General features: G+C 51.8%; 1 protein-coding gene across 3 annotated transcripts in view; it reads left to right on the plus strand.

Moving 5' to 3' along the window:
* Window positions 1-18876, plus strand: part of LOC144148872 (uncharacterized) — a 34194-nt gene extending 15318 nt beyond the window's left edge. For all 3 annotated transcript variants that reach the window (XM_077680398.1, XM_077680408.1, XM_077680394.1), the window contains exon 2: window positions 17758-18876. In XM_077680398.1, the coding sequence (XP_077536524.1) occupies window positions 17758-18061 (304 nt within the window). In that variant the 3' untranslated portion in view covers window positions 18062-18876. The remainder of the gene's footprint in view (window positions 1-17757) is intronic.
* The last annotated feature ends 2794 nt before the right edge of the window (window positions 18877-21670 follow it).

Below are 21670 nucleotides of genomic sequence, written 5' to 3' on the forward strand. Positions count from 1 at the left end.
TGCCAATCAGCCAAGTGTAATGTGTGTCCAGGAAACACATCTGAATTCCAAACACACAAATTTCTTGAATAGCTACCTGGTATACAGAAAGGACAGGGATGGCTGCATACACTCTTCTGGCGGTGTGGCCATAATCGTCCGGAAATCCTTAGCATGCCACCCTGTCACTTTAAACACTATCCTTGAGGCTGTAGCAATACGCTTAATAATATTTAATAGGTTGATAAGGGTATGCTCCATATACATTCCTCCTGATGTTGCACTTTTGAGCTCTGACTTCAAGGCGCTGGTTGACCAGCTGCCCGAACCATACATTCTAACAGGCGACCTTAATGCTCACAATTCTCTTTGGGGCTCTTCTCGTACGGATGCCCGGGGTCGCCTGATAGAGAGGTTTCTTACATCCTCTGGAGCATGCCTTTTCAACAATAAACAGCCTACATATCATAACATAGGACACAACACATACTCATGTCTTGACTTGGCTATTGGCTCCGCAGTTCTTTCCTCTTCTCGAGTGGGGTGTGGGAACTGACCCATATGGCAGTGACCACTTCCCCACCTCACTTACATATATAGGTAAAGGCCCAAGCAGTTCATCTTCCCATAATAGGTTCAATGAAGCACGAGCTAACTGGAATACATTTACAGAGACATCGAAACTACACCACACAACTATACTACACCTACACGTAGATGAAGCCGCACAACTCCTCACGGCGCACATCCTCGACGCCGCCGAAAAGTCCATTCCCCACGCCTCTGGTGCCCCGCGCCACCAGCGGAGGCCGTGGTGGAATGAGGACTGTAGGCGGGCGCGAGAGGCCCAGAACAAGGCGTGGGGTATCCTCCGTCGGTACCCCACGACGGGAAACCTCCTCTTGTTCAAACGGGCCAAGGCATACGGAAAACGTGTGCGCCGTGAGGCAAAAAGAGATAGTTGGCGCTCATTCATAACATCTATAAACTCATACACAGACACACGCATGGTATGGACACGTATACGCAAACTCAAAGGACAACATACACATAGCCTGCCCCTGGTCAGTACAACAGGGGACACACTGGAAGACCAGGCTGACACACTCGCACAACACTTCCAACACGTGTCAAGCTCTGCACACTACACGAACACTTTTCTGAAACATAAAGCCTCTTGTGAAAAGAAGTCCCTAAGCGACAACAATAAATCACAGACTTCTTACAACTCCCTGTTTTCACTACATGAGCTGAGGGCTGCTCTAAGCACGTGTAAACCCTCAGCTCCAGGCCCAGACAACATCATATATACAATGATACAACACCTACACGCAGATACACTTGAAGCACTTCTACATCTATATAATAAAATATGGCTTTCGGGGCACATTCCACACTCTTGAAGGGAGGCCATTGTAGTGGCTTTCTTGAAGGAGGGAAAGGACCCGTCGTCCCCCTCAAGTTACCGTCCAATAGCCCTGACGAGCTGCCTGTGCAAGCTCTTCGAGAAGATGATCAATCGCAGGCTCGTGTACTTCCTCGAGTACAATGGTCGTCTCGAGAGCTGCCAGGCAGGCTTTAGGGTGGGGTGATCGACGAACGATCAACTGGTGGCTCTTGACTCATACATCAAGGATGCCTTCATGCATAAGCAGTACTGTTTAACTGTCTTTTTCGACCTCGAGAAGGCCTACGACACCGCTTGGCGTTATGGGATCCTTAGTGACCTCAGGTCATTCAGTGTTTCAGGTAATATGTTGAACACCCTTGTTAGTTATTTGTCGGAGAGAACGTTCACAGTAAGAGTTGGTTGTGCACTTTCAAAGGTTCACGTCCAAGAAAATGGCGTGCCGCAAGGTGGCGTATTGAGTTGCACTCTCTTCATAGTAAAGATGAACTCTCTTGGAAAGGCACTGCCACCAACAATCTCTTATTCTATGTATGTAGACGACGTGCAAATATCTTTTAAATCATGTAATATGTCAATATGCGAACGTCAAGTCCAGCTTGGTGTCAAGAAGCTTGCCGGCTGGGCAGACAAGAATGGGTTTAAATTGAATCCTGCAAAAAGCTCCTGCGTTGTGTTCTCCAGGAAGCGCGGGGTCCATCCGGACCCAGACATTACTCTTAATGGCGTGTCGCTTCCTGTGAACAAGGAGCACAAGTTCTTAGGTGTCGTGTTTGACCAGAAACTCACATTCATTCCACACATCAAGGAACTTAAACATAAATGTCTGAAAACAATGAATATACTTAAGGTTCTCTCTGTCGCGAAATTCGGGCCCCTCCATGGCTGTCTCTTTTTTTTTTCGCTCGCCATATTGGGACCCAGCGGGAGGATCCCGGCGGAGCAGGAATGTTTTCGCCGCCATTTCGGCCCGCGGGGCAGTGGGCCATGTGTTTCGGAAGAGAGGGGCGAGAGTGCCGCGGCCAGCGGAGGTTCCACCCGCTTGGTTCTCGGAAGAGGCGCGGTCCGAAAGACTGTGCTCGGTGCAGCGCGGGGTTCACGACTCACGGGGAGAAGGAAGCGAGCAGTGGCGGTGGAAGGTGGTGCGGTTGTGACGCGGCGGCCGGTTCTGTGGGCTGCGCTGTAGCCCCGAGTGCGACGACAGCGGCGACCTCGGCCCCCGAGAATTCCCCTCGAGGAGGGGACGGTGCGCGGCCCAGGTGTGCCCGAATTGCGTCGCCGATCAACGGGACTCATCGCAGACGACCGGCGAGCCGACGCATCTTCCCCGACGAGACCGAGACCACCGACCAAAGTCCAGCTAAGACCTCCTCCCCTTCCCCACTCTTCTGCAGACTCTATAATCGCCCTCACTATTATCTTCCTCCTTCGCATCGACTCCGCGGACTTGATTACCCTCTTTTCTTAGTGTACCCTGTTGTGTGTACGGGTGTGTGCGTGTGTGTCTAGCGAACCGAGTGTTAGAGTAGTTGGGGGGGAAGCTCCCCTGCCCGCCTATTGTGTGCCTTACTCCTTCCCTCGTGTTTGTTAAGCCGAGCTTCGTTTTCTTTGCCTGTATTACCCTCTCTGTCTATCTGTTTTGAATTTCCCGTGAATGTTAAGTAAATTTCCGTTGTTTCGAAACTGTTTTCTCGTGCCCCGTCTCGTGCCTCACGCCAGCGGCCAATCAGGCGTGGACCTATCGCCGGTTAGCCGGTCCGAACCACATTCTCGAATTCGCACGTAAGGGGGAGTTGTTTGTCGCTCCTCCCGTCCGAGACATCGGCCACTAAATTATTACTTCGCTTAATTCTGTGACAAACTGGCGTCCACGGCAGGACCGCTAACCACGATTGGCCCGGGGCGTGAGGCATAGGGTAACGGGTGATCTTTCCGCGGCAGACAGAATGGCCGATCTGGAGCGTATAGTTGCTCTGGGTAAAGAGATGGGCTTTGAAGGGACCGCTCTTCAGGAATTTTTGAGAGAGGAAAGAGCCGCAGAGCGCGAAAGGCGCCGGGAGGAGGATGAGCGTGAGAGGGAGCGCGAGGTGCGCGAGAAGGAGCGCGAGGAGCGTGAGAGGGAGCGCGCGGCGCGCGATAAAGAGTGCTCAGCACAGAGGGTGCTAGAAATGGATAAGGAAATGGAACTCCTGCGCACGAGGAGCGAGGCTGGTAGTAGCGGCAGTGCAGTGGGCGACTTGAATGAAACCGAAGCAGCATCACGACCGCCCGCGGTTAGCCTGCACAAGCTGATGGCGGCGTCTAACGAGAAGGGCGACGATCTCGACGCCTATTTGACTCGTTTTGAACGTGTCGCGGAGGCACAGAAATGGCCCCGAAGTCAGTGGGCCACGACGCTCAGTACTTGCCTCACGGGGGAGGCTCTCAGCGTTTTCGGACGAATGCCCGCGTCCGATTCCGCTGACTATGACAAGGTGAAGCGGGCACTCCTTCTCCGCTTCCGCCTCACGGAAGAAGGTTTCCGAAAGAAGTTCAGGGGGGAAACGCCGAGAGACGACGAGACTCCATCGCAGTTCTTCGCCCGACTGGAAAATTATTGGGAAAGGTGGCTACAACTTTCCGGGACGGAGAGGGCTTACCAGGGGGTCAAGAGTCTGCTCCTGTCCGAGCAGTTTTTGGAGAACTGCGGGCCCCCTATGGCACTCTTCCTAAAAGAAAAGAAGACGCGGGACACTGAGGAGCTCGTCCAAAGGGCGGACGACTACGTAATGGCTAGGAACATGAACAACTTTGGGAGGAAAGACCAGAAGCGGGAGGACCCCCTGGCGGGCAGAACCGCAGACCCAGGCCGGCGCGAGCAGTTCGACAGGCAACCACATCCGCCAGCACCGGGCGTACGCTGCTACCTGTGCTACCGGATGGGGCACGTCGCCGCCCAGTGCAGAGCGAACCGAGGTCAACAAGGCCCGAAGAACACGGGTCTGGGGGCCGCAAGGAACGTGTCCGCCTGCTTGCAACAGGGGTACTCGAGCCTAAGCGAGGACAAGCATACCTCTGTAGACAACGCTGCCGAGCCTCTCGGGGCACCAGACCTGCCGGTGGTGGAGGGCCGAATCAAGGGCCGTCGCTGCAGGGTTTTACGAGACACGGGGTGCAACATCGTCATCGTCAGCCGAAGATTTGTGGACGATCGAGAATTAACCGGGGCCCACCGGACTGTTCACTTGGCGGACCGTACTGCTAGGAAGCTACCGGAAGCTCGGATCCAGGTAGACACGCCCTACTACAGCGGGGAGATAGTGGCGGGATGTATGGATGACCCGCTATTTGACCTCATCCTGGGGAACGTCGACGGGGTGAGGCCACCAGGGAAGCCCGACAAAACATGGACGGCTGAGACAGAGGAGACACAAGTCAAGAGCGCGGTGACGGAGCCTACCTTACCCGCAGCGGCGGTGACGACCCGGCAGCAGGCTAGAGCGAAGACTTCGGAGAACTTCCGGGCCCTACGTGCGCCGACGCTTATCTCCGACGTCAGTGCGGGAGAAATGCGAGAGGATCAACAGGCAGACGAGACTCTGTTGCGGTGTTTTGAGGCCCAAAGATGGGGAACGAGGTCAACCTGCAAAAGAAATGGCTCTTGCGGGTTCTTCCTGCGCGACGGTCTCCTCTTTCGAGAGTATGTACCCCAATCGGGAGCCCCTTCCGTGCAGCTCGTGGTGCCGGAGCAGCACCGATACAAAGTTCTCCATTTGGCACATGCGGGCTTGATGGCGGGGCACCTTGGCCGGGCGAAGACTATTGATCGGATACTGGCCGACTTTTTCTGGCCGGGCCTTCATGGGGACGTGAAGAGGTTTATCGCGTCCTGCGACATCTGCCAGAGAACCGTGGATCGCGGCACGGTCAGAAGAGTACCGTTGGAACGGGTTCCACTGGTGGACACCCCCTTCCGTAAGGTCGCCATCGACATCGTGGGGCCTCTCAAGCCGACGACGCGCAGAGGCAACCGATACATTCTAACGTTGGTCGACTACGCTACTCGCTTCCCCGAAGCGGTCGCGCTGCCAAGTATTGAGACGGAAAGGGTGGCCGAAGCTCTGCTGCAGATATTCTCGAGGGTGGGTGTACCCGAGGAGATGCTCAGCGACCGGGGATCAAATTTCACTTCCGAGCTTATGACCGAGGTGGGGCGCCTACTATCCTTGCGACTACAGACCACGACACCCTACCACCCGATGGCCAATGGCCTGGTCGAAAAGATGAACGGCACGCTAAAGAAGATGCTGCGCAGGATGTGTGCTGAACAACCGAGAGAATGGGACAGATTCTTGGAACCCCTTTTGTTTGCGTACCGGGAGGTTGCTCAAGCCAGCACCGGATTCTCCCCGTTCGAGCTGCTTTACGGCCGAAATGTTCGTGGTCCACTGGCCATCCTCAAGGAGCTGTGGACCGGGAACAAGGTGGAAGAAGAGGTCAAAACCGCCTACCAGTACGTCATCGACCTGAAGGAGAGGCTTGAGACAACGTGCCAACTTGCCCATGAGGCGTTGGAACAGGCAGCCGAGCGATACAAGGCGTACTGCGACGACCGAGCCAAGATGCGTCACCTCCAGGCTGGGGACGAGGTGCTCGTCTTGTTACCCACAGAACATAACAAGCTCACCATGAAGTGGAAGGGCCCGTATGCCGTGGCGGAAAGGAAGGGAGAAGTTGACTACGTGGTGAATGTCGAGGGGACGCCCAAGACGTTCCATGCGAACATGTTGAAAAAGTACATCAGGAGGGAACTAAAATCAGGTGTCCCTGTCCAGACGGTGTCAGCCGTGGCGGTCGACATCGGGGCCGAAGAGATGGCGTGGCCCCTCGGAGGCGAGGTGGGACCGGAAGACATTGTCGTGTCGGATCACTTGACTACCCGACAAGCGGGGCAGCTGCACTCTCTGCTGTCGAAGTACAAAGGCATATTTTCGGATCAGCCAGGACTCACAACGTGGGCAGAGTGTTCTTTGTCCACGATGACGGACGCGCCGATCCAAGTGAGGCAATATCCGCTTCCTTTCGCTGTGCAACAGAACATCGAAAGGGAAGTGTCGGCCATGGTTGAAATGGGGGTGATTGAGAGATCCAGCTCACCGTATCACGCACCCGTCGTGCTGGTCAGAAAACCGGACGGCACTTACCGGTTCTGTGTGGATTTCAGGAGGCTGAATGACGTCCTAGTGCCCGATGCAGAGCCTATTCCGAGGGCTGACTGTCTAATTGCGGAAGTTGGGGGGAGGAAATACTGTTCAAAGATGGACTTTTCTAAGGGGTACTGGCAGGTGCCCCTCGATCAGGCCTCCAGGGAGAAGACCGCCTTCTCGACCCCTAGTGGACTGTATCACTTCAAAAGCATGCCCTTCGGTATCAAGACAGCCCCAGCAGTTTTCGCAAAGCTCATGCGGCGAGTACTGGACGGCATCGACAACGTCTACCACTACTACGACGACGTGCTAGTGGCCACAGAGACGTGGGAAGACCATTTGGTGGCCATCGACCGGGTGCTCGCGCGAATCTTGGAAGCCGGAATGGCGGTCCATCCCAGGAAGTGCCAGCTCGGGTTCGAGCAGTTGTCGTTTCTGGGTCACACCATAGGTCACGGACACCTAGGTCCCATGGAGTCAACCCTTGACAGGATCCGGCACGCTGCCCGTCCGGTGACCAAACGTCAAGTGCGGGCCTTTTTGGGGTTGTCTGGCTATTACCGAGATTTCATCCCCGGTTACGCCACAGTGGCCGCCCCACTAACCGACCTCACGAAGAAGCTCGCCCCCAACACGGTTAAGTGGGGGGTCCGGGAGCAGCGCTCCTTCGAGGAACTGAAGCGGATCCTTTCCGAGGCACCTGTTTTGCAAGTCGTCGATTTCGACCAGCCCTTCGTGTTACGCACCGACGCCTCCGACCAGGGGCTCGGGGCGGTTTTACTGCAGAGGAAAGGCGCCGTGCTCCACCCTGTGGCATATGCAAGTCGGAAGTTGCTTCCGAGAGAACGGGCGTACTCAGCAATAGAGAAGGAGTGCCTCGCCATAGTCTGGGCGGTGAAACGCTTCAACTTCTACTTGTATGGGAGGTCCTTCACTATTCAGACGGACCACCAGCCACTAACTTACATCCGCCAGGCTCAGTTTACGAACGCTCGCGTTCTCCGTTGGGCCCTCCTGCTCCAGGAGTACGATTTCACCATCGCCAGCATTAAGGGGCGAGATAATGTCGGGGCCGACTACTTGAGCAGGGTGTAGAAGGACTACCTGGCTCCTGCGGCCTGGAAATGACAGCGGCTCCATTTTTTTTTTTTTTTTTGCTCGTTCATGGGCCGGGTCATTGATATATGTGAAGTGTTCGTGTGCTCCGCGGTGAATGTCTCTGTGAATGTATAGCCAAGTGTACCCCGTGCCACGCTATGTAGTCGAATTTTCGCCTGTTTCTATTGCGGCTGCGCGAGATCATGTGTGAGTGGGGGGTCCGCATGGCCTCAGAACTTTATTGCGCCATTGCGAGTGCGTATTGGAGTGTACTATGTATGTAGACAGTGTGTAGCTTTTTCTCTTTATCTTCCTCGACTTAATTTTCGGTGTATGCGGAGAAGCGCGGCCCTGTTCATATGCAACGCGCTGTTACTTTGTTATCGTGTGTATCCCCGGGCCCTCCTATGGCCAGTATGGCCACCCCCTTTTGGGCGATGTCGGTTACTTGGTGTGGTTTTGTCTGGTGCCCGTATTTCGCTTTGGATGTTTGGTTTGAATGCTATTGGGAATAACATTCTTGATGGGGGGGCAGTGTCGCGAAATTCGGGCCCCTCCATGGCTGTCTCTTTTTTTTTTCGCTCGCCATATTGGGACCCAGCGGGAGGATCCCGGCGGAGCAGGAATGTTTTCGCCGCCATTTCGGCCCGCGGGGCAGTGGGCCATGTGTTTCGGAAGAGAGGGGCGAGAGTGCCGCGGCCAGCGGAGGTTCCACCCGCTTGGTTCTCGGAAGAGGCGCGGTCCGAAAGACTGTGCTCGGTGCAGCGCGGGGTTCACGACTCACGGGGAGAAGGAAGCGAGCAGTGGCGGTGGAAGGTGGTGCGGTTGTGACGCGGCGGCCGGTTCTGTGGGCTGCGCTGTAGCCCCGAGTGCGACGACAGCGGCGACCTCGGCCCCCGAGAATTCCCCTCGAGGAGGGGACGGTGCGCGGCCCAGGTGTGCCCGAATTGCGTCGCCGATCAACGGGACTCATCGCAGACGACCGGCGAGCCGACGCATCTTCCCCGACGAGACCGAGACCACCGACCAAAGTCCAGCTAAGACCTCCTCCCCTTCCCCACTCTTCTGCAGACTCTATAATCGCCCTCACTATTATCTTCCTCCTTCGCATCGACTCCGCGGACTTGATTACCCTCTTTTCTTAGTGTACCCTGTTGTGTGTACGGGTGTGTGCGTGTGTGTCTAGCGAACCGAGTGTTAGAGTAGTTGGGGGGGAAGCTCCCCTGCCCGCCTATTGTGTGCCTTACTCCTTCCCTCGTGTTTGTTAAGCCGAGCTTCGTTTTCTTTGCCTGTATTACCCTCTCTGTCTATCTGTTTTGAATTTCCCGTGAATGTTAAGTAAATTTCCGTTGTTTCGAAACTGTTTTCTCGTGCCCCGTCTCGTGCCTCACGCCAGCGGCCAATCAGGCGTGGACCTATCGCCGGTTAGCCGGTCCGAACCACATTCTCGAATTCGCACGTAAGGGGGAGTTGTTTGTCGCTCCTCCCGTCCGAGACATCGGCCACTAAATTATTACTTCGCTTAATTCTGTGACACTCTCCCACCAATCGTATGGTTCCGACAAAGAACTCCTACTACGGCTCTATACTGCTTTGGTTGGGTCTCGTTTAGACTATGGCAGTGTGGTATATGGGTCGGCGACTAAAACAGCGTTGCGAATGCTTGACCCAGTGCTACACTTGGGGCTACGGCTTGCGTCGGGTGCTTTTCGCACTAGCCCTGTCGAGAGTCTGTATGCCGAGTGTAATAAGTGGAGTCTTCAGAACCAACGGACGTACATGGACTTACTTTATGCTTTTAAAATTTCATCGCTGAATAACCATCCTTTTTATCCTGTCTTTAACGATACATCAACGTCTCTGCTTTTTGTAAATCGCCCATCCGTTCCTCTGCCCTTTTCACTTAGAGTGAGAGAGCGAGCCTCGGATCTCAGCGCTTCATTTTTAGATGTGTACAGGTCATCCTTTTCAAACATTTTACCGCCTTGGCAAGTTCGCCCTGTGTCGTGCGACCTTTCTTTTATAAAACTTGACAAAAATCGGGTACCACGAGCTGCAATACTGCAGCACTTTCTGTCTCTGCAGTTTAAATACCCACTTGCAGAATTTTACAGTGACGCGTCTAAAACCTCCACTATAGTCTCCTGCGCTGCTCATGGTCCGAATTTCAGTGCAGCCAGAACCATGAGCGTCCACACAACAATTTTTTCAGCAGAAGCATATGGAATTTTACTGATTGTACGACACATACTGGAAAATCAAATTCCGAAGTCTATCATCTACACAGATTCCTTCAGTGTTGTTCGCGCACTGTTATCGCATACACCCCCAAAAACCACATAGTTAATCTTGTATTTAACACCATCATGTATTTGTATGCGCAGAAGCATCAGCTGCTCCTCTGCTGGGTCCCAGGACACGCTGGGATCGCTGGGAACAAGTTGGCAGACGAGGGGGCCGCTGCTGCTGCACTCAGGAACACTGTAGACATAACAACCGTACCATATACAGACCTCAAGCCACACATAAGACAACACTTGCGTAGAACATGGCAAACACACTGGAGTGAACAGACAGATAACAAGTTACACGTTATAAAACCACGCTTGGGACCATACACCACTGACACACGCAACAGACACACAGAAGTCGCCTTGGGTAGGCTGCGGATAGGGCACACCCATGCCACGCACTCTTATCTGCTGACGGGATCTTCTAGATCCCAGTGCAGCAGGTGCGGAGAGGCCCTATCCGTAGTGCACATACTAATCACATGCAAGGCACTTCACACAACACGACACAAACACTTCAGAGAACTCTACAGACAACATATTCCCCTACATCCATCGCTGTTTCTGGGTGGCGATGCCATGTTTTCCGTGAAACGTGTGTTTGAGTACTTGTCAGACGTGAAGTTTTTAAACCTCATTTCCTATCACGCATAATCAAATCTGGCCCTATACACCAGCCATCACCACTGCCGTTAATTGATTTTATTGTTATTTTGGCTTTAGTAGCCACTATTTTCTCTTAGATACTTTTGTTTGGCGCTCTTTGCCCCAGCTGGCCTTGCGCCAAAAAACTCTAACCATCATCATACCTGAGTGATACCAAAGTGTCATAAGGGCTGAACCTCAAAGAAGTTTTCTGGGAGCACCAAAGTATTTTGTTTTGCGCGAATTTCGTTTTCCGCGGAGTTGAGCTGTACCGTATTCTTCCATGAAAGGTTTGCCATCAATGTGTCATGGGGCAGTCACAGGGGTCACCGTATGAACATCATGTGAACTAGCATAAATTTTCCGGTGTGTAGGGGTAAGGCACAGAACGAAAGAGTTGCAGTAAGCGCACGCGCCGATACAACATGCAACATCTGTTTATTTCATCTACCATTCATTAAGTTCAACCTTTTCTGCTCTCTAAATGCGAAGATATTTCTAAGACTTGAATGTCCCGGAAACTAACTATATATATATATATATATATATATATATATATATATATATATATATATATATATATATATATATATATATATTGTAATGCGGGTTTATTGCCTTGAAAGCGGAGAGTAGGAGAGGCACTCAGAAGTGGCAAGGGGATAAGTGTTCCAGCCGGCAGTATATCTCGAGCACTTCACGAGCTTCACGCCGATGACGATGCCGCTGCGGTGGCTCACCGTGCTGCCTCGTCGTCATCTGCACAATTCAAGTGGTCAATCTCCTTGAGTGGCGTACGCCAATCACAATGACATTGCTGACGGTTGTTGTGGCCGCGTAGCTTATCAGTTGCTCGGTAGTGCTCGCATGGTGGCTGCGCGCCACTTGCTCGTCTTTCGCACTACAATATATATATATATATATATATATTGCCGCGAACCATACATTGGGTTTGTTTATTTGTGTTTTGCTTTTACCGCCCGGCTGCGCCGGTCTGTGTTATCTCTGCGCCAAGGGAAGCGCGTGTTCCATTCTTTCTTTCTGTGCCGGATGTGTTATCTGTTGTCATAGGGAGAGCATTCCAATCTAACGTGAACAGCCCAGAATAATCTTCTTGGATCTACTATGTTCTCGATGCGAATCGACGTTTCGAGAACCACGCGCGCCAAAAGATAAAAAATTCCCCCGCATTTCCCCGAGGGGGAGAATGTGAAAGTGCGAATGCACGGTTGTCGGCCCGCTTGCGGCGCTTGCGCTCGGCCCCCGCAGCCCACCGCCTCGCCGCCTTCTCTTCCATCTCTTCCATCGGGTTTGTAGTATCACGTGTACACCACGCAGTTATCAAGCCGCTATAACGCCGCTGAGTCGCCAACGCACGCCGCTGACGACGTAGTTTGAATGTGTTAAAGATATAAGGCGCGTCCTAACACTGATGTCAGCGTCGCGTCCGTGGCTTGGTCGGTAGAGCGTCGCGCTGCGGCCGCAAAGTCCTCGGATCGAAACCTGGCGCCGGATGCTGTTTCTTTTTTAAATATAGAGGAGCACTGCGGACGCCGACGCCGCCGCCGACGCCGGCGGTGGATGGTTTGGGGTCGCTTATAAAGTGCATTCGCACTTAAAAGCCTGCAGTGCGGACGCCGGGGCATTCGATTCGACGACACTCGCCTGTGCAAGTCACTTTGTTGACCGCTGCTTCGCCGCCTCTGTATTCTTTTGAGTTGTTAGGGGAGCCCAAGTTCACTCCAATAAACGTGTTTCTCATTCAACACAACTGCATCGTCCTTGTCTTCGTGACATATATATATATATATATATATATATATATATATATATATATATATATATATATATATATATATATATATATATATATATATGGCGGCCTGGGTTGTGGTGCGACAGACGGAGTGGACCTTTAGCCTACCTTCTCGTGGTGAAGTCCCTTATGTCATAAGCCATTATTCGACCGGGTACTGGGAATCGCGTCTGGCAGCAGTGATGTCCCTTACAAGTCACGCAAGCTCCTTGTAACCTCCTCCTGCGTGCCATGCGCAACTTGTGGAGTTGCCGCTAAGGAGTTCGCAATGCTGACTCCGATGGGGGTCAAATTGCGGAATATTTTTGGGAAGCGGTCAGCGGCTACCCTACACACTATGTGATGGTTAAGCCTCCAGTTTTTGCGTGCGTTCGTGCGTGCGTGCGTGCCTGTGTGTGTGTGTGGGTGGGTGCGAAGCAGTAGATGTCTACCCCCCCACCCCCCTCAACCTAGTTTTGTTTTCATTCCGGTGAAGCCGATTTATTCGGCGCCGCTCCGGGGCTCCTCCCCGCCACCGCTCACCCCTCTTTCACAACTGGTATTCCCCTCGTCACCACCGACGCTTCTTGGACTGACAATGACGGTTGCGCCTTTATCAGATGATTGCGGAGAATCAACAGGAGCGCGAATGGGCGTAAAAAAACGCCTGAAAGCCGCCGCCGCCTGAAATTCCACCTACCCGAAGAGCTGTGAATTCCTGGTGAGCACTAGACTGGTTGGAGCACCGGCGTGAGCACATAATTCTTCTTCAGCTTAAAATGCTTTACGAGAGACATTTTCGCCGGTGTATTTCGCGCCTAAGTATGCGCCCATCACCGATTGCCTGTTTATGCGTGAACGGAATAGGGGTGGAAGTAGAGGGGCGTGCACGCACAGTTTGACTTCGTGCCGCTACCGATATATGCCCGTTGCGCTGGTGGGAGATTTAACCGGGAAAGACTCATGCCTCATACGCTCTGTAAGCTGTCCTTCGTAATCGAGCAGTTCGGGTCTGGGTTGGTGTTACACCGACAGTATAGATTCCCACGGTGGGGGGAAACGGACAGCTAGAAAAAAGCTTGAGGCCTTCCAAGTTTTAGCTCGCTATGGGACAGACGCATGTCGTTCACCTAGAATAAAAGCGGGAATTGAAGACGCGTCGGCCCGAACAGAAGCGCGAATGATCGAGAAAACGACGGAAAACCGCTGCTGCCGCCATTGCCGCCTCAAGTTCTAGCCTGCCGAGTAAGCCAATATTGGGCCTGTTCGATTTACAGACGTTCTGGCCATAGAGTTTCTTACAGTATACACTAGAGAGGAATCTGGCGCTAGCGTCTATGCGGCTCACATCAAAGCCGTCTGTGTAGTCATGGACCCCCATTAGATCATGCGCTCGCCTTAGTTTCATCATTGGCTTGGATTAAAACGCTTTAGTGGCCATATATTCGAACGCAGTGCCACAAAAAACGCATAGAATGCTGTGTTATTATATAAGTGGAAAATCAAACAGGCTGTTTTAAAGCTAAGAAAAAAGGGATTAAAGCGCATTTTTGCAGGCACGGTTGTGCCTACTATTCGGCAGGCCAAGCTGGTATTAACAACAATGTTAATGTTTGGGGGGAAACTCATTAGAGCCTCTTACTTTATTTTATTTCAGATAATAAGTTGTTTGAAGTGTTTGGAAAGCTTTTTGAGCGCACCTATCAAAACGTCGTCTTCATGGTGAACCGGTGCACCGACCGTCAGCTACAGTTTAACAAATCTTGTTGCTGAGCGAGTTGGTTCATACTTGAAGAAAAAAGAAAACGTGGCGTTAAAAAGTTGCGGACGAAGAGAAGTTAGGACAGATACAGGCGCCCGTATCAGTCGTATCTTGTCGTCGTCGAAGTAGGTTTTGTTTCTTTTTTTTTTAGTCAGCTACAAGTTTCGCGGCGGTATATTACCCGCTCAGTCATACGTTTCTTCACTCCGCGGCATGACCAACGTCAGGTAATATCACGCACTGCCTGCTGTTTCGCTGAACACGGCTGCCACAGAACAGGGAAGATTTCGGCTTTCTCGTAGCTCGTAGATGTGTTAATGCATAGTGAAGAAAGCAAATCCTAAAAACCGCTTAAGAATCCAATTGTCATGCCAAGCCCAAGCCCAAGCCAAAAAGGGGGGTCTTCCCATAGCCCCTCCCCCTCCCCCCCTACGACATGGCTTCTCAAGTGCAGTTTCCTCTCTAGTATGCTTACTAAGAAACTCTATGGTTCTGGCAGCCCGCTGGCTGCCAGAAGCTTGCTCTTGGGCAGGAAGTTTCGTCATGATTACGTAGTTCAGGAGCTTGGTGTACACCGGAAACAGAAAAATCTAGGAGCAAGTCTGGCGCAACGGGCACTGAAGGCAGCAACCTCTTTTTTTTTTTTTTTTTTTTCTATCGTCTGCTACGGCCCACTTCACAAAATGTATTTCTGCTTTCACCGTCAGTTTCGTCGGCACGCTTGATCCGGACGGGCCTATTCCCGAAGCTGCTAAACGCGAGCATGACGCAGTGACGACTCATTTCGGCAGCCCTTTGTTGTTGCTGGACATCCATTCCTTTTCAACTTACGAAATCAAGAATTCATTATTTTTTTCTTTGGCCAGAACATACCGCACGTTCCGCTTTCTTTGAATCTTTTCCCAGGGTGTTCATTGGGTCAATTGAAAAGATACACGTCAATTGAAAAGATGTACGCCTCAAACAACCAAATTTCGATTTACGAGGCGCTTTCTGGCAAATTTCGATTTACGAGGCGCTATGAGGCGCTTTCTGAAGCCGTTTTTTGATGAGCTGCTGACACCATTTGCGGGCGCACAAATGAAAACATACATCTTCACGTACAGGCATATATATGTTCGTGCAAAAAACGCTTACCTTAAAAAATAAAACATGTATGTTTCCGTCTAACTCGAAACGCTGCTCTCTCGTCTACGAGATGAAAAATACTTGCTATGTTGCAACGAAAACCATGAGCTCTGCGAAAACATGCCTTATGAAAAGACAACGTTTAAATAAAGTGAAATGTTGTGCTTGCAAGATTAAGCTGCGCATTGGCTAAGGCAACTTTAAAACCCGAAATAACCGCATATCTTCAATGCTATGCTGAAACTGGCCGCACGGCAGGAGTCAATGGCCTTTAAAAGAAAGCCGTCATAGAGAAAGCAAATATATGTTTTTCTCTATGGTGCCGTCTGCTAGCTTCCAGACTGAAGCCAGCTCGCCGCCAGAGCACAAACATCCTGGCGGTTCTGGCAGCCCGTGGGAAGCCAGAGATCAGTTGATCAGAGAAAATCAAAGGCGATCTGTCTGGTGACGCCGGAAGTAACGAATTAAACTGCCCCAGACAAACGAGAATGACCGGCTCTTACTTCTGGCTGCCCGCGGGCAGCCCCAGGCAGCCAGAAGTGGAAAATCGAACAGCCCCATTACTTGTTCAGCCTAAAGGGCTTTCTGAGCGACATTTTCGATGGTGTCTTTCACTTCTAAGCACGCGCACATAACCGGTTTCTGGTTTACGCGTGCACATGTTGGGAATGGAGCGAGGGTGGGTGTGCACGCGCAGCTATAGGTTTCATGCCCTCATTGGTGACATGTTCGTTGTGCTGGCGGGAAGTTTAAACGTGGGCGTCAGACGGTCCAATTCGACCTGTCCGGTGTCCTCAGTGGTTGAGCGGATTGGGTTGATGTGTTACACAAACCGAAAGATGCCTACGGCGCGGCAAGCAAACGAACACCTTTATGTTTGTCGGCTGAAATAAAGCTTGGGTTCCAAGTTTCATTCAGCTAATTGGCTGGGAAGTATGCTCAATCGCAAATTACAAACGTGCTTTATTTCGTGCACCTTCCTTCATTCTTCGTAAGAGTGGAAGGATACTATTTTTTTTTGTACTCTCCTCGTCTTGCCGCCTCTGCATTGGCACCGCTTGTCTGGGGCAGCTTATCGCGACGCGTTCATACTGCTGGTTACGATGATAGGCGGTCCCGTGCACGCTGTCTGCTGTACGCACACGGCGGACCGAATCACTTAGTCCTAGGACGCGGGTTCGACTCCAGGCCAAAGCAGCAGTTTTTAGGATAAAGGCAAAAATTAAAATTTCCGTGTGTCGAGATTTCGGCGCAAGTTAAAGATCCCTGGTTGGACTAAATTAATCCGTAGCCCTCTCTACGGGAAGCCTCAACGTGTGTACAGCTTCGGCGCATAAAAAGGCAACAGTTTATTTAAAGCTTTGTGTTGCAGACTGTGTGCGCCGTTCGTATCTAATTCCCGCATTTGTTGGCTTGTCTGCGAACAAGAATGCTCGGGGCTTTTTAATTACCAAATTGTTCCAGAGGATGGTTGCCGATTTGGAAAAAAATATATACGAATAAAACAAGGCAACAGCGATGTATTGGCTAGTCCCGACAAGCACATGCCCTTGATTTTTGTAGCTGCTTTATCAAGCTTGATCAAAGCCTCTGCCATTGCAAACTAGCGCCTTTTTTGCGTCACCGCAGTTCTTCTGACTACCCTCATACCAGCGCTCTTCCTGGTGGGGCCGTGGAGTCAGCAGTACGCTTCTATACTCTTATGAGTGCGTGTGAATCTTTTGTTCAACGCCGAGTTTGTGATGCAATAAACTCAACCATCAGCTTCCATAAGCCTGCCCCTCCCCCCTATTCTCTGTTTCAGAGTAGCGGCACTGTGCGAACGTAAAGTGAAAACGGCAAGGACCGTGCTTATAATACAAGTAGTACCTCGTGTTTCTTTCCAATGGTGTTGCTACTGATATGTACAGTGCGTACAACTACCCGCATCCGGCTTCAAGAATCGTGCACCAACGGCTTCGATTGCAGCATCTGCATACCGTTTCTTCCTGTCACCACTGTTGGTTATTACCTTTGTTGGAAGGCGGTTGTAACATGGACAAGTAAGGCTGCCCCGTGTAGGGTATGCTCACGAGCGCGTGGGCTTTTCGCAAGCACCTTACATGGGGTTTATTTCGCTGATTAGTTCAATGATGCCAACTCTGGATGAGACTTCCACGATACTTGCATCACCATCTATACGCTGGAAGTTCATACGGCGGCTCAAGAAAGAACCAGTGATACATGTGATCTGGAGTTCTGCGCAATGAGTGTTGTTTGTGGAAGGAGAGTCGCATCTTAAGCGGTTCCGCCAAAGGGATAATTCAGTCGAAATGATCTGCGTGTAATTCCGCTATGCTTGCCACAGAGCTTTGTCGTGTTTAAAGACTGCCTGCGAGAGCGCTCATCCGACCTCCTGGTCCTCACAATGGAGAGTTATACCATAGGCGTATCTTGCCGCGGACGGCGGCTTCTTCTCGTTGCAGGTCCGCGCATCCTTCCATGCGAGGGTGGGAGCTCAGAGAGGCGTGCACCGTGCTGGCCTTCTTCGTGCTGCTCACTGTGGGGCTGCTGGCCATCCCGTTGTGCATCTACTGGGACACCCGCTACGCGTTCGTCACTTTGGCCGCACTGGTGGCGCTCTGCCTGCTGGCGCGCACGGTGCACGAGCGCCAGCGCGACGCCGTTCTCTGGACCTCGCTCACCATTTCCCTCCCCGTCGGACCGCCGACGGAAGAGGAAGAACACCTGCTCCGCCGGGACAGGCGGCGCGACCACAACAGTGTCTAGCAGGCAGCACGCGAGACGCTTCAGGGACGTCGAGCCACTGGGCGCTTCGTCTGGCCTCGTCTCTATCGAAAGTGCGCGAGCCCTTCCGCATGTGAACGCCTGCAGTGCACGCGCCATGTACGGGCCAGCAGAAACTGCCCAGGCCACTTCGTGGTCCCATAATGGCTTTCTTGGGAATCCGTGTGGGATCCGAATTGGGCATGTGTTTCTCGCGTCACTGGACCAGGAGTTCCATGTTTAGTGTTTTTTTTTTCTTCGTGCCCTAGTGGGTGTTGTACCGTGTTTTTACCAAGTGATACCGCCTTATGTGTACATGACATGTCGAACTACGCTTCGTGTCAAAGCTTCCGGCTGAAAATGTTTGCCGATTTTGACTTTCATGTCATATTGTTACAATTCCCAAGACGCTTATCTGGCATGATCCCCCATCGTTTATGGCACGAACTTGTTCGTTCTTTTATCTTTGAACACTTTCAATTTGCAACTTGTCTTCTCATCTGGTCTTTCATTTCACCAAGCCCGTTGCTCTAGTTAGTTTTATAGTGCATGCCTATCTTCTAAGCACGTTCCCGAGCGAACAAGCGTACTAAATAAATTCGTAGCCCTCCACTACGGCGCGCCTTGTAGCCCGGGTGCATACCTTCCCCGCGTAACTCTCCCAAAATGTTACAACTTTTAATTTCCGTGGCTATTGTGAAATGTGCCGCATGCCGCATGCCGCATACACAGAATATTACCGGGTAATTTCCAGATTATGAGGAGACACAGCCTAAAATGTCGCCTAGTAAGAAATAAAACTCATATATTCCGCTTAATCATAGTAATTTTTAATTTGATTTTTCATTTTCCTGCTGCTCTGTCACTGCTGCAAGGTATGTGGGGCAAGCTAGTGATGCACCACATGGCCAGGTTAAAGATCAACTTAAGAAATATTTAAGTGTCATCTCAGAGAACACGCTGGCAAGAATTCTCAGAATGGTCCTACTGAGGAGGAGGAATCAACTTTTACTGAGCCCAAAAAGAAATCGGTGGTGCACGCTGGCACCAGACGGGGTGGTTCCCTAGTTACGGGACCCATATGTTCCCAGCAGCTCCTGGCCCCTGTGTGTCAGTGCGAGCTGAGTCGGCAGGGCGGGGCTGGACAACAAGGTCTCCCATCGCTCAAGGGGTTGGGGATTGGGGGTGTTGTGGGGACGGGAAGGAGGGGGGGTCTTGATGAGTTCTGTGCACTCTGCCAAGATGTGCGGCAGGGTGCCCTTCTCTCTTTTGCAAAACGTACAGAGCGTATCGTGTTCCGCAGGGTACATGCGGTTCATTAGTACGGGATGCGCAAACGATCCCACCTACGCTCGACGCAGGATCGTCTGCTGTTGCCTAGTCAGTTTGCGGTGCGGTTCCCGCAGTCTGCACCTCTCGTCACGGTACATCCGGGTAATGTCCCAAAAGCGGGTAACCGGGTGTGGTAGCTCTTCCGGCTCGTGCTCGGCCCGAATTGACATTTCTCGGGCATGGTAGTCGGCGATGGTTCTACCTGCTACCCGCGCGTAAGCCGGGACCCACACGAGCTCTATGGCTCTACCCGGTGGCTTGCACTTGGATAGAATGGCTCGGGCCGCGGAGGAGATTACCGCCCCTGCGGAAGCTTGAAGCGGCGGAGCCGCTCTCACGATCCCCAAAATACAGAAAATCTTTAACGAATTAATTCACAGTGTAAAACGCGTAACCAAGGGAACAGCAGTAATGAGAGAAGAAACGATAAGACTCATGCGGGCACTGATTATTAACCGGATATAGTACAGCCCTGCGTACCACAAACGTACCCTAACTGAAAAAAACCCAAACGCCTTCATCAGGACAGCATATAAGGCAGCACTCAACCTCAAAATTTTTACGATCGCCGAAAGTTCCTAAAATTAGGTTTTTATAACAGCTTTTGAAGACATCAGGGACGCCACTCTTCCAGAGCAAAGGAAGCGGCTGCGAAAAAAAAAAAAAACTTGCTGCAATCCACGCTGTGCAGGTGGTTGGAAAGCAAAGCTTTAAACGACACCCACAATTGCCCCCGCGACGCCACTTGAATTCACACACGTGGCTCTACAAACAGTGAAACCCGAGATTCTGCCAGCTGTCACCTGAAATTCGCGGGTGTGTCGCCCCGAACGTAGCAGCGTCGTCCACGACCGGGCTAGACCGGCGGACTCCACCGCTGCAGCCCAGCCGTGCGTCGGCAGAAGGAAAACGGAGAGCAGCGTCATTCGAAGGGTGACCGCAGAACCTAGCCATCCTGATTTGCTAGCTCGGGGCTACGCCACCGCGCGGCACAAGCGCAGACGCCGAAACAATTGGGCATGTGAGCTTAATTCCGATTGATACCCATTTAAACTAGTTAGTATAGTAAGTTTGAGAATTGCGAGAAAGCTGGGGGAACTTTTTAAAGGCTATTTATCAAAACCAGTTGCTCCTTTCGCCTTTTGTAATACCTGTTAAAACACAACCGAATTGATAGTCACCAATTTAGAAAACGGAGTCCCATTCGTGACAAGCAGTGCGCAAAAAGTAGCGTTTCTCCGGCGTCCAGATGTCTGTATGTGGTCTCTACATTTTGTTTTCCCGTCCTGCAAACAAATCCTTAACGTATCTTTGCCGTACGACCACTTAATTCCGTCTGGTCCTGTTTCCCAGGAGGCGCTGTCGAACAAGTTAATCAAGCCGTGCGAAGGAAGCGCGCAATGGACGCGAAGCTGCCCCAAAACAGGCCCAAAACAACCGTCGCTAAAGCAGACAACAGAGCCATCCCGCCGACGCGCCCGCCGTTGTCAGCAGGCACCTGAGCGCGGGGAACGCTGGGTAACTAATCACCGCACCGTCTACACTGTGCTCCGTGAGTGAAGACCGCCTTCCCACTCCCCAGCCGCTTTGGGAGTTTCTTGTCGCGCACGCCACGAAGGAACCGTTGGCTGGTAGAGGTAAGAAGCTTTGCTTTAAAAAAATCGGGACGGGCTATCGTATGCAAGATAGACTTCCTCCACCCCCACCCCCCGCGGAAAAGAAACTGGATGTCATGATGTAAATTTCACCCATCCAGCGACTCCTCACCGTTCCACTCACCAGCATCCGTCGCAAGACGGGCACGGCGCAGCTCATTGACTGGCAAGCCTTCCGCGAAGCTTCACTTCCAACCTAACTGCCGAAAGGTAACCTAGAGCAATGGACGCAACAACTCCTCGATCTACGAAACTCTCACACTAAGAAAATCACGCGCATGCAGGATCTACCGGCAGTAGACAACCATCTCAACCATCTATGGACGGTACGACGTAGCCTACTCAACGGATGGCGCCGTAATAAACAGAATCGCAAGCTTAAACGTCGTATTGCGCAGATTACAGAAGAGTTCTCAAATAGGCCAAACAACTGCAAGCCCCAAAACTGGCGCGGCTTCTGTGACCAATGAATGGCACTCACAATCAAGAAAGCTTGTCACATCCTACACCACCTACTGGGAAACACCCCTACCAAAACTGCCACTTCGAAAAATATAGCCAGACTTTTCCTCAACCACTCTCAACCGCCTGATCAACTACTCTTTCAGATCCGTCACAAGATATT

Source organism: Haemaphysalis longicornis, unplaced genomic scaffold, assembly GCF_048455015.1.
Source record: "Haemaphysalis longicornis isolate Haplotype H1 unplaced genomic scaffold, Haemaphysalis longicornis Haplotype H1 scaffold_1, whole genome shotgun sequence".
NCBI lineage: Eukaryota > Metazoa > Arthropoda > Arachnida > Ixodida > Ixodidae > Haemaphysalis > Haemaphysalis longicornis.